This window comes from Loxodonta africana, chromosome 2 (assembly GCF_030014295.1).
Source record: "Loxodonta africana isolate mLoxAfr1 chromosome 2, mLoxAfr1.hap2, whole genome shotgun sequence".
Lineage (NCBI taxonomy): Eukaryota > Metazoa > Chordata > Mammalia > Proboscidea > Elephantidae > Loxodonta > Loxodonta africana.
Window position 1 is genome coordinate 80816608 of NC_087343.1, and position 13584 is coordinate 80830191.

General features: G+C 45.0%; 1 protein-coding gene across 2 annotated transcripts in view; it reads left to right on the forward strand.

Moving 5' to 3' along the window:
* The first annotated feature begins 5204 nt into the window (after window positions 1–5204).
* IQGAP2 (IQ motif containing GTPase activating protein 2) overlaps window positions 5205–13584 on the forward strand; it is a 328352-nt gene continuing 319972 nt past the window's right edge. Inside the window, exon 1 of one of the 2 annotated variants that reach the window (XM_064273341.1) lies at window positions 5205–5677. In XM_064273341.1, coding sequence (XP_064129411.1) covers window positions 5632–5677 — 46 coding nt within the window. In that variant the 5' untranslated portion in view covers window positions 5205–5631. The remainder of the gene's footprint in view (window positions 5678–13584) is intronic. The other variant, XM_023545568.2, reaches the window with a different exon arrangement.

The following is a 13584-nucleotide window of genomic DNA, read 5'->3' on the forward strand; positions in this document are numbered from 1 at the left end:
TCCCTTTATCACTCTTGCTGTTGTCAACATCATTGAAGCTCTCCTTACTTCTCTCTTCAACCTCTGCCCACAGCCCCTTCCACTAGGTGTCAGCGTCTCCAAGATCCCCATTCCAATCCATCCTACAACCTGCTCCAAGATTCATTTTCTCTACACTGCCTTACATCATGCATCTCCCATTTGGAAAATTTTAAGAGCTCTCAGATGCTCTTGTGAAAATATCCAGTCCTCTTAGCCTGGCATTCAAGGACCTCCATGATCTGATACCAGCTTTGCAGCTCCTACCACAGCCCAAACTCATGTCTCTGCCCCCACCATCCCTTGCCTTTGCCTGTCTTTCGGCAATGAATGTTTTCCATCCAAACTCTTTTTTCCTAAATTTTATCTATTTTACTGTTGTTGAGATTGTACGCAGCAAAACATACACCAAATCAAGTTTCTACGGGTACAATTAATGACATTGATTACATTTTTCAAGTTGTGTAACCATTTTCACCCTCTTTTTCAGAGTCATTCTTCCTCCATTAACGTAAACTCTCTGTCCCCTAAGGTTCCTACTCAATCTTTCCAGTTGTCATAAGTTTGATCTCATATAGATAGTTCTTAAAATAGTATAATGCTCAAGGCAGACATTCTTTACTAGTTAAGCTAAACTACTGCTTGGTTTAAATATGACTTCAGTGGATATTTTTGGTTTAAGGTTTAAAGATTATCTCAGGTCACTGGTTTCAGGGGTTGATCCACCCTCAATGGCTCCAGAAAGTCTAGAGTCCAGGAGAATTTGAAATTCTGTTTTGCATTTTCCCCCTTTTGATCAAGATTCTTTGATCAAAATATTTAGTAATGGTAGCCAGTCACCATCTAGTTCTTATTGTCTCATGGCAAAAGCAGCAGTTGTTCATGGAGGCAATTAGCTACACGTTTCATATCTTCTTCTTACCCCTGACTCTTCTTCCTTTCTTGTTCCAGGTGAATAGAGACCAATTGTTGTGCTTTGGATGGCCACTTGCAAACTTAAGGCTGCAGGCACTACACAATGAAATAGGAGGTAGAACTGAAGCACCAAACACCTTATTAGGCTAATTAACTGGGATGTCCCATGAAACCATGACCCTAAAGCTCCAAACCGAGGAACCAAATCCCATAAGGTGTTTGGTTATACATAAGCTGCCTCAGCAGCTACTTTTTTTTTTTTTTTGTCATTGTGTAAATATATCTATCACACAACTTTTGCCAGTTCAACTTTTTACAGGTGTATAACTTATTGACAGCAATTGCAATAATCGGCTGTGCAACCCTATACTTAATCAATGTGATTTTTCTGCCACTGTTAACCTCCTTTTTCCCCCTCCTTCCCACCCTTGGTAACCACTAATAAACTTTGGTCTCTATTATTTGCCTTTTCTTGTCTTTTATATAAACGAGATCATACAATATTTGTCCTTTTGTGATTGGCTTATTTTGCTCAGCATAGTATCTTCAAGCTCCATGTATCAAGACTGCATTTTCTCTACTGGCTGAGTAGTATTCCATGTATGTATGCACCATATTTTGTTTATCCATTCATCTGTTGATGGGTATTTAGGTGTTTCCATTGAACTCTTACTCATTCTCCAAGGTCCCACTCAAGTCAAACTTCCAAATCCTACCACCTTCCCTGACCATTCCAGTTCACAGTCATTTTTTTTTTCCACCTCTAAATAAGTAGACTACCCACTTATTTGGGTCCTAAAACATACACTTATATTGAAAATTGGTATTTGCGAGTAAGGGCTTAATTGTTCGTACTTAATACATGGGATCATGGAAATGGAATGAACTTTAGATATTACGCAATTCAGCGTCTCTGGAAACACAAGAAAATCTCCTTCAACATATCTCCCCTCAAAAGGTGGCTGTTTCACCGTCGAATTGCTCTTACTATTTGAGGTATCTGCTTTTTGGAAGAGAAACTTCATGCAACCCAGTACGACCAGGTGAGAATCAATAGTTTTCTAATGCCTTCGGGAACAAAGGATTCTCTTGCAATCCCGTCTGAATGAGATTTCCCTGAGTCCAATCTAAATCCTTTATTGACTAACAGGAGCCCTGGTAGTGCAGTGGTTAAGTGCTCAGCTGCTAACCGAAAGGTGGGCTGTTGGAACCCACCAGGCGCTCTGCAGAAGAAAGACATGGCAGACTGGAACTCTATGGGGCAGTTGCACCCTGTCCTATAAGGTCACTGTGAGCCTGAATCGAATTGACAGCAATGGGTATTCCTAACAGAGGTACTTCAGTCGTGGTCCACTGCAGGCAGTATCAGCATCACCTGGAAGCCTGTTAAAAAAAAAAAAAAACCAAGCGTGTTAGAAATGCAAATTTGGGGCCCAAGCCCAGAGGAACTTAATTGCAAATTCTCAGCGTAGAGCCCAAGAATCTGAGTTTCAACAAGTTTGAGATGCACTGCATGGTACAACTGAAGTGGAAAACAGCTGGCCCCCTCTAGGTCATTAGAAATGGTTAGTGTTACTGTGCCACTCTTTCTTCCCCTAAATAATCTCTTGTGACCCTATCACAATTATTTGTATTCCAGCCATCTGGTCACCCATACATTTGACAATTTTGCTTTTTAAACTTTCTAAACAACCTGGAAAGAAACAATGCCTGTTTTTAAACTGTCTCCTGTCCTCCCCCCAAAGGCGTTCCAATATATTGGCCTCCAAACATCAGAACAAGTAGCAGCTCTCTTCAACTGCCACATAATACCACATTCCAAAGGAAACGCCCTTCCAGTATCAAAATATTTTCTAAATCGCTCTTCAAACCTCCCTGGAAGGAATCTGAAATTTGAACGGAAGTTTTATTCTGAGCAGTTATTCTACTGCATATAAAATCAAACCAAACCCACTGCCATCGAGCCATTGCTATGAAACCCCATGTGACAGAGTAGAACTGCCACATAGTTTCCAAGGTTGTAAATCTTTTGGGAGGCAGACTGCCACATCTTTCTCCTGTGGAGCAGCTCGGGGGTTATAACCACCGACCTTTCAAATAGCAGCCAAGTGCTTAAACCACTGCACCACCAACCCATTGCTGTTGAGTCAATTCCCACTCATAGCAACCCCATAGAACAGAGTAGAACTGCCCCATAGGGCTTCCAAGGAGTGGTTGGTGGATTTAACTGCCCACCTTTCCATTAGCAGCTGAGTGCTTAACCACTGTGCCACCAGCACTGCTTTATATGCATATAAAACAAACAAAAAACAACAACAAAAGAAAACCAGTTGCTGTTGAGTCGATTCTGACTCATTGTAACTCTATAGGACAGAGTAGTACTGCCCAATAGAGTTTTCAAGGAGCGGCTGGGGGATTTGAACTGGTTAGCAGCTGGAATCTTAACCACTGCACCATTTTGATTCCAGAAAAAGCAAATGGCTTGAAGAAGCTAGGTACAATGAGGCTTATAAAGTGAAGGGGGAGAAATACAGATTAACCATTGGCTAATCTTAACATGATTGATTGAACACTGCTTACTGAGATCAGCTGACATAGGTTACTTCTGGCCTGGCTGTTAATAATTCGGCCCCCACCCACCTGCAGCCATGAGGCTTTCTGGGGTAATAGTTTGACAACTATCCTTTTCTAGTAGGATAAGACAAATTTACATTGCTGTAGTTTCTGGCAGGCTTTTGCTGTTTGGGTCAGGCTTTTTAGGGTTAATATTTGGTTTCATGGATAAGAAAAACTTCAAAATCAAAGATGTGTTACTAATTTTCCTATTCAACAATCCAAACAAGAACCACTCCTGCCCCATCTCCTCTCCTGTTCTGAGTCAGATAAGGGGGTCACAGGAGGTGCACAAAGAAAAACAGGTGAGGGCACAGGTAGAGAAGGTGTCTTAGTCATCTAGTGCTGCCACAACAGAAATACCACAAGTGGTTGACTTTAACAAAGAGAAATTTATTTCCTCACAGTAAAGTAGGCTAAAAGTCCCAATTCAAGGCGTCGGCTCCAGGCGTCGGCTTTCTCTCTCTGTCGGCTCTGGCGGAAGGTCCTTGTTCTCAATCCTCCCATGCTCAAGGAGCTTCTCAGGCACAGGGTTCCCCAGGTCCAAAGTCTTTCTTGGTGGTATAAGGTCCCCAACTCTCTGCTTGCTTCCCTTTCCTTTTATCTCTTGAGAGATAAAAGGTGGTGCAAGCCACAGCCCAGGGAAACTCCCTTTACCTTGGATCCGGGAGGTGACCTGAGTAAGGGTGGTGTCACAATCCCACCCTATTCCTCTTAACATAAAATTAAAATCACAAAACGGAAGACAACCACACATGGCCTAACCAAGTTGATACAAACATTTTTTGGGGGACATAATTCAGTCCATGAGGGAAGGGTGGGACGTTTCTCCAGGTCTTATCGCGCTGGGGCACAAAGAGAAAAACAGCTCCTCCTGGCCTGTGAAGAACCTTCGTTTTAAACCAGCCACAGGCAGCTTGTTGTTGTTAGTTGTCAGTTAGGTCCATTTCAGGATGTGACCTTTCAGAAGCAGATCTCCAGGCCTGACTTCCACAGCACCTATAGGTGGGTTCAAACTGCCAACCTTTTGGCTAGTAGTCAAACTTAACCCTTTGTACCACCCAGGAACTCTACATGCAGTTTAGTTCCCTTAAAACTAAGCCGGACGAGGCTTTCATAGTGTGAGACCCCAGCTGGGCCTGGGCCACAGTTCTGTATTTCGGGGAGAGTATTTTTGTTTTTTTTTTTTTAGGGGAGGAGGTGATCGGAGGTTGACTCACAATTACGTTTTGACTGGTTGTTTGGGTGGTGTTTATCTTGCCCCTCCAGCAAACACATACACTCAGTTTCTCGTCATTAGAGGGGAACCCTGTATTTTGTAGACAAAAAGTCATAGCAGCAACTTTCGAAGCACAAACCGAAACAGCCCAAAAAAAAAAAAAAAAATCAACGTGCAATCTCCCCAGAGGAAAAGGAACAGCGCTGTTTGTCCCTCTGTAACTGAGCAACACTGGGCAACCCGGGCTGCCTGTGCCTTCTGCGGTTTTTCTTGCTCTCCTCGGGGTTGGTTCACTTCCACCCTCTAAACGTTCCAGAAGTGAAAAATCAGGCGGGGCGGCCACGGCCACAGCCCCCAGTCCGCCAGCTGTGCGCGGGGCCCCAGCTGCAGGGGGTCGAGGCCCAACGTCCCGCTCAGCCCCTTCCTCCAACCTGGGGGCCGGGTAGGGGCGGGTCTACCCGGCCTCGGCGCTGCGCCCAGCACTCGATAGGGGTCGCTGCGCCTCGGCGCGCGCTCCCACAGGGGTGAATAACGGGGCTGGGCGGGAGGAGAAAGGAAACCTGCTGAGGGAGGCGGCGGCTGCTGGCGAGGGCGCCGAGGGTGGAGAGTTCACTTTTACTCCGGGTGTCAGCGCGCTGCGCTGAGTAATCGCGGCGCTCAGCAGCTGCAGTGGGCGCTGGCGACTGAGCGGCGGGGGAGCGAGTCGCCCATCTCGGGGCGGCCAGGGCAGGGCAGCGAGAGGCCGGATACGAACGGAGCGGTCGGGCGGAGGAGCGCATCGCGCGCAGGGCGCGGAGTCGGCGAGCCTGGACAGCGAGGGGACCCGCGAGGGGCGCGCCCCGGGCGAGCCCCCGGAACCGCGCAGGATGCCCCACGGGGAGCTGCCGTCTCTGCAGAGACCCCGCTATGGCTGTAAGTGCGCCGGACGCTCCCGCCGGCCATGGCGCGCCCCCTCCCCAAGAACCGCGGTAGAGAAGCCGAAGGGACCGGATGCGCGCTGCAGAGGGGTGGGAGGGCAGCCGGCTGCGTGCCTGGCAAAGTTTAGAGCTAGAGTTGCAAAGGGCAGTCAACAGTGTTCTCCTAATTTCCTCCCCAAATTCCTGATCCCTAGTTGGCAACCCCAACCTTCCAAACTAAAGACCCCACCTAAGCGTGTCGGCAGCGCTAGGTCTGCGCTTTGGGACAGATGAGGTTGGGGTTTTAGGAGTGTCAGGTGAGCAACCCGCGGAGGTCCCGGCCGCTGCCAGTTCAGGCCAGAGGGTGGCGTAAGGGCTCCGATTCTTCCATCCGGAAGGGGAGGAAAGTTTGTTTGCTGTGGCTGCAGGTGGGCACCGTGAGTAGCGTGCCAGCGGACTCCGCGTAGGGACAAGGCTGCTTTACTGGGAGGGCAGGTGCTTCCTTCTATCCAGCTCCCTTGGACTCTACCTGAGCCACAAGAGCCAGTTTTGGCCTCACAGGTGTGAGTCCCTTCCTGCTCTAGGCGGAAGGAACACCTTCCGTCCCCACCCCTCTCCTTCCTTCTCCCCTCTGGCCCTTACCAGCCAGAACTGTGCAGCGCGCAGAGGATTGCTGCGAGGAGGGGACCCGGCGCTGGGCTCTAGGCGATCCGGTCTGAGGTCGCATGACTTGAAAGAGATAGTGTCCATTACCCAGCCCTCGGAAAGAGGGCTTTGGCGGATCTTGAGTGGATGGAGCCAGATTAGTGGCAAACACGTGGCTTCAAGTGCGGAGTTCAGAGTCCCAAACATGTGCTAGGAAGTATTTCTTTTAAAACAAAGTGAGCGCCATCTCTCCCAAATTGGCCATGTTAGTAAACCCATAGCTGAAAAAAAAAAAACCTGGTTAATTTTTTGCCCAGGCTGGCCTTGGTGGCTGTCTTAGTTATCTAGTGCTGCTATAACAGAATACCACAAGTGGGTGACTTTAACAAACAAATTTATTTTCTCACAGTGCAGGAGGCCAGCAGTCCCATTTCAGAGTTCAGGCTCTACAGGGAGGGTTTCTCTCTCTCTGGGCTTTTTGGGCAAGGTCTTTACTTCTGAGCTTCTGCTCCTGGGTAATCTTCATGTGGTTTAGCATCTGTCTTCCCCATCTCTGCTCCCTAGTTTAATCTCTCTTTATATCTCAAAGAAACCCTGTTGGCATAGTGGCTAAGTGCTACGGCTGCTAACCAAGAGCTTGGCAGTTGGAATCAGCCAGGCGTTCCCTGGAAACTCTATCGGGCAGTTCCACTCTGTCCTATAGGGTGGAAGGCAGTGGGTTGGGTTTTAGGTTTATATCTCAAAAGCGTTGTCTCAAGATACAACCGTACACTAATCTTGGCTCATTAACGTAAGAAAGACAACCTATTCCCAAAGAGGATTTAACCACAGGCATAGAGGTTGGGATTTACAGCACATATTTTGGGGGGACACAATTCAACCCATAACAGTGGCAGGGATACCAGGTTTGGGTTAAAAAAAACAAAAAAAACCTGTTGCAGTCGGTTGATTCTGACTCATAGCAACCCTGTCTGACAGAGTAGAACTGCTCTGTAGGATTTCTAAGGGGCAGGTGGTGAATTGGAACTGCAGACCTTTTGGTTAGCAACCAAACTCTAAGCACTGAGTCACCAGGGCTCCATAGGTTTGGGTTAAGGTGCTGGTATTTACAGCAGGGTTTGTTTTTGTGGTCCTGGATGGTTGGTCAAGGCCACACACACAAAAACAAGCTTGGTTGTCACCAGGTTCATTCTGACTCATGGTGACCCCTTGTGTTACAGAGTAGAACTTCACTGTAGGGCTTTCTTGGCTGTAATCTTTATGGAACCGGATCACCAGGCCTTTCTTCCTTGGAGCTGCTGAGTGGGTTCCAGCAGCCAACCTTGAGGTTAGTAGCCCATCACAAACCAGATTTGTTTAGTTAAAAAGGGAGTTAGTTTTAGCTTGTGTAAGTCCCTTCCCCCCTTGGAATGGAGTGTCAGAAAAGGTTGGTTTTCCCTTGTGAATCTTTATGTGTGGCGGCAGTGTGGAGGCCTGAAGGTCAGCTACAGTGCCGGTACCCTAGGGAAATGCCCCAGCAGCTGACACAGGACCGAACACCCGTAATTAGTTTGCACTTTGGTAAATCACAGACAGCAGGGCTCCTTGAGCTCAAGGAGGCAGGCTCTGCTCATCCTGCGTTTGTAGTGTTAACCTCAGGTTGGTTGAAGTACTATATTTGCATGGCAAGCTCCCAGAACATACGGTGTCTTCACTGTGTCAAATTATAAGATGGCTCCAAAGTCTGGAAACTAGGGAATATACATCAAAAGTGGTTTATTGGTATCACCTTTGAAATCATGATCTGTTTAGGGTGTCGCCCCTCATTTGCAACGCACAATTCAATGTGCTGTGCAAAATTGCGCTGAGTTTGGTGCATCAATATAACATTTCCATTATTTCTGCCCATGTATCTGTGATGGTGCCTTATCTCCATTGAATAAACCTGTGCTTTTAGCAATCCAGGAAGAAGCAATCAAAGAGACTCAGATCTGGCAAGCATGGAGCCCACTCCACAGGGCGGCATTTTAAGAAATCAGTATCCAGCCCTTCCTCACCAGTCTGGTGTGATGGGGTGGTGTGCCATGTCCCATATTGTCGGAATCTCTCCCGGGTACCTTCCCCCAGCTCATCAAGTGCTGGCATTAATTGATCACTTAACATTGTCAAGAATGGAAAATATTTGCCTATGTTTCCAGACTTTATGACCACCCTGAAATATTAAGGCTTTAATATTAATAGCCTTGTTATATCCTTAAGATGAAAATTTCTATAATTTTGATACCGAGTTTATGAACAGTCGGTTTAAAAATGATAAACATGGGAATATACCTTAGCGTTAATAGGTACGACCTGACATGGATTCTTCATGTGTTAGTATAGTTTTTGGTTGTTGGTGGTTTTCTTGGCCTCCTGTCGACATGAGATTGAAAATAGTGTTATTAGCTCTGCACAGGCAAGCTAGGAAAGGATAATAGGATTGCCTCTGCTCTGTTGTGTGACAGGCTGTGCTTTTTCTTGTTTGTTGGTTTACCGTACAGGTTCAAAGAAACCTCAAGTTATACCAAACATGCTTTATCTGAAACATTTAAAAATGGATACCAATGCATTCCCTATACTTTGCTGTAATTTCTGTTCCATTCTGAGTGTAAAATGTTTTAGACTGGGCTTTAAAATCAACTTTTTGGTAGTTTGAATTAAATTAATGGGGTTGAGCTGTTCCACTTGTGTCTCATCTTCTGCGTTGCCATCCTCCCCCACCTTGAATTGTCACTTAATGAGGTAATTCTTACACAGATGAATTAAATTAACTCAATTGGGTGCTGCTATTGTATCTCTCCTTTTCACCAGGCTGAGTGTCGTAAAATACCATATAGAAAATTTGTACTTGAGGCATTTCTCATTGAGTTATCCATGAAGGCTTCTTTTACAAATTTCTGACAGATGAGAGATTGCTGAAGTCTTCTTGTTTTGCACACTTGAGCACTGTTTAATTCCTCCTTCTTTGGTGTTGGCTGCATTTTCCTGCAACCTGCGAAGTTATGTTGTGTGATATTAATACTCACAGAACAAAGCTGAAATACCACCTCAGTAATGTGGTTCTGCATGCGAGTGGGGAGATAGAAACTGGATATATTATATATCATATCCAGAGTATCTGTCTACACCCGAGACCAAGTATAGATGACATTTATATTTAGGTACGATTTGCAAATAACTTCTGTGCTATTGTAATGAACTGTGATGTGTTTGCCAAATTCTGAGAACGTGTTGCCGCCAAGATCTGTCCAAAGTTTTGTTCAGGTTATTTGAGAGTTAAAAGACTAGCTATGGCAATAAGAGGTGCATTGTAACGTTTGCCTTGGGCATTGTGCTGTCTTAAAGAACCATTATGTGTGATCACATTGCAACAGCAACTCGAAAGGTTAGATAGAAAGCTTAGGGGCCAAGGGGCTTATGTTAATAGGGGAGGAACAGTTGAAAAAGGAGGGTGAGAATGGTGGCACAACTTGAAGCACATGATCAATGTCACTGAATTGTACGTGTAGAAATTGTTGAATTGGTGTCTGTTTTGCTGTGTATATTTTCAACAACAGAAAAGGATATAAATTATTAAAAATAAAAGGGGCTTTGTGACTTAGACTTACATGATTTCAGTCATCACTGGTTATTCAGTCAACATTTAAGTACCTACTGTGGGTCAGTAAGGAGCCCTGGTGGTGTAGTGGTTAAAGAGCTCGGCTGCTAACCAAAAGCTCGGCAGTTCAAATCCACCAGCTGCTCCTTGGAAACTCTATGGGGCAGTTCTTCTCTATCCTATCGGGTCACTATGAGTCGGAACCAACTTGACGGCAACAAGTTTGGTTTTTTTCGGTGGGTCAGTAAGAAGCCCTGGTTAAGAGCTTGGTTGCTAGCCAAAAGATGGGCAGTTTGAATCCACCAGCTGCTCCTTGGACACTCTACGGGCCAGTTCTCCTCTGTCCTATAGGGTCACTATGAATGGGAATCAGCCCAACGGCAATGGGAACAAGGTGGGTCGGGAATGATTGTGCATATCACTGCAAGTGTGGTTTTTCTGCCTTCTGCAAAAATTGAGATACTTCCTTCCTCTCAAGAGCTACGTTGTAGTAGTAATAGTGATCAGTGTTTCACTGCTGCTTTTAAAAATGCAACATGAGCCCAGGATATGTGTATGTGTGTGAGTGTGTGTGTGTGTGTGTGTTGTGAGGGGGAGGGTTCTGGCTGCTGCTGGGAGTTTGTGAATACTGTCTGAATGGTGAGATTTCTAAGACGCCTGGTAACTGAAGCCATTGGGTGTTAACAAAGGGAAACCTTTTTATCCCTTTCCCATTACCAATCTGAGATGAAGACACTGGACTTCTGAGCTAGTCAGGCTCAGATGTTTAAAACAGGATTGAATCTGTCTGTACTTAGCTTAGCTGGAATCTGACTTTCTGTCAGCGCTTTCGTTTGAATGATCTATGAAATGTTACTTTAGAAGACAAGTAACTCCTTCATGTGCTAATGTTTTGGTTGAGCTTTTCAAAAGGATCTTTAAGGTCAACAGCTAAAGTGTTATTTTAGTATGCTTTTAACTTTAATTACACGTGTGCTGTTAGCCAAAATGACTTGCTTGGGAGAGTTTAAGCTTGTAATATCCAGTTTGTTTTAGAATTTAGTGTTATTTAGAGTGTTAGCTAGCCCCTTTTTTCCCTAGGGAACCATAGATTTGCTGTTGCCCCTTGCCCTCCCATTCCACGAGCTTTTTAACAGCTCATCTTATTTAAAAGGTACTGTACAGACAGATCTAATGCTTACTAAATCTTCGTGGTAACCGAAAGAGAAACAAATGCCACTCAAATTCTGATTTGGTGGGGTCACGTAAGTCTCACAGGACAGGCATTTCAGCATGGGGTGTGCAAGTTAGGTTTGTGCACTTACCAAGAGCTGGGTGTAATCCTCGTGCTACAGTTATTCCCGTACCCATTGCCATCGAGTTGATTCCGACTCATAGTGACCCTAGAGGACAGAGTAAAGCTACTCCATAGGGTTTTTAAGGCTGTAATCTTTATAGAAGCAGACTGCCACATCTTTCAAACTGCTGACCTTTCAGTTAACAGCTGAGTGCTTAACCACTGCAGCACGAGGGCTCCTTGCCATTGTTACTACTTGCTCATTATTACCTTTGAGACAACCGGTGGTGCCCCTACTTCACAAAGAAGCTGAAACTCAGTGACTTTGTCTCAGAGTCATATATCTGGCAGGTGACAGTGGGAACTTAAGTTCTTTGAGACCCTGAAACCTGTGGCCTTTCATCATTGACTGTTAACCATTGCTTCTTCTGAATTGGTCTCATCCTTTCTTTCTGTATGAAACCAAGCCCTTCAAAGTTTTTCCTTTGTTTTAATGTTTGTCATGGATTATCAAACTCCAGCAACTTGTAGCCATTTAGATCGTATACTCTTTTAAAAGTAGATGCATGTTGTTCTTTAAAGTTGATTTTGCTTCCTTTTTTTTTTCTTCCAAGAAAAAAACATTTAAGAATACATTGGCTTTTTATATAGAGTACATTCAAGCTTCGTCAAAGGGTTTTATGGATACATAGAGACACCCATAGCACTGTGAAGCTCTGAAGTGAAAGGAAGACTATTCTGTAATGATATAGTGGCGTGCTCCAATGATTCCAGATAGGACAATTGGTAAAAACACACTTTATTGCACAAACCAGCCATGCCTTACAGTCTGGAATTGTTGAGAAATCAGGCAGGAACTTGTAGTGTGGTAACTGACCTGTGTGTGAGCTGATATTTTTTCATTTTACTGTTCTACTTTATTTTTCTCCCTTGAGAGGCAGTATAGTGTTAATTAAGGGCAAAGTCTTTGGAGTTGAATGGACAGGGGCTTGAATCCTGACTTGAACACTAACTGTGTAAGTAGCATTGGAGTTTTTTTCCTGTATTTTGAGAGGGTATGTGGAAATGATACACCTATAAAGATGGCCTGCTAACTGAAAGGTTAGCAGTTTGAACCCACCAGCCACTCTGTGGCAGTGATCACTCCCATAAAGATTACAGCTTTGTTGCAGTTCCTCTCTGTCCTACAGGGTTGCTTTGAGTCAGAAATGACTCAATGGCACGCAACGACAATGACAATAATAAAAATGGCTGATATGGTACCTGGTACATAATGCTAAACAAATTGTAGTTATTCCAATAAATTGAGCACCTAATATATATTAAGCATTGTAGATAAAGCAAAAATGATCAAGATAGTGACAGCTTATAAGAGTACCTGGGAGACAATGAACAATGCTTATACTTCTGTTATTGCTGAGTCAGCCCCTGACTCATGGAAACCCCATGCACAACAGAAGAAAATGTTGCCTGGTCCTGCACCATCACCATAATCACTTGTGAATCAGATGATTGTGATTCATAGGGCTTTCCGTGGCTGACTTTTAGAAGTAGATTGCCAGGCCTTTCTTCCTGGTCTGTCTTAGCCTGGAAGCTCCTCTGAAGCCTGTTCAGCATCATAGCAACACACAAGCCTTCACTGACAGACAGTTGGTGGCTGTGCGTGAGGTATATTAGCCAGGAATGAGTGCAGGTCTCTCACATAAACCCCAACCAAATCCACTGCCCTTGAGTCGATTCTGACTCACAGCGACCCCCTAGGGTTTCCAAGGCTGTAAATCTCTACAGAAGCAGACTGCCACATCTTTCTCCTGTGGAGCTGCTGGTGGTTTTGAACTGCTGATCTTTCAGTTGGCAGTCGATCACTTTAACCACTGTTCCATCAGGGCTCCTTCAAGTGGAAGGTTAGAATTCACTGAACCACCAGTGCCCCCGTATACTTCTGTTTGTGTATGTTATGGATTGAATTATGTCCCCAAAAATAAGTGTTATAAATTCTGCAGTACCTGTGGTTAGAATCCATTTGGGAATAGGATTATCTTTGCTATGTTAGTGATGCAGTATTAATGTAGGGTGTGTCTTACTCAGTCTCTTTTGGGATATAAAAGAGCAGATTAAGCAGGCAGCAAAAAAGCAGAGATGGGGGAAGATAGATGCTATGCCACATGAAGATCACCAACCAAAAAAAAATCGAACCCCTGCTGTCGAGTCAATTCAGACTCATAGTGACCCTATAGGACAGGGTAGACCTGCCCCATAGAGTTTCCAAGGAGCACCTGCTGGATTCGAACTGCCAGCCTATTGGTTAGCAGCTGTAGCACTTACCCGCTACGCCACCAGGGTTTCCAAAGATCACCAAGGAACCAAGGAAAAGAAGCTGAAAAGA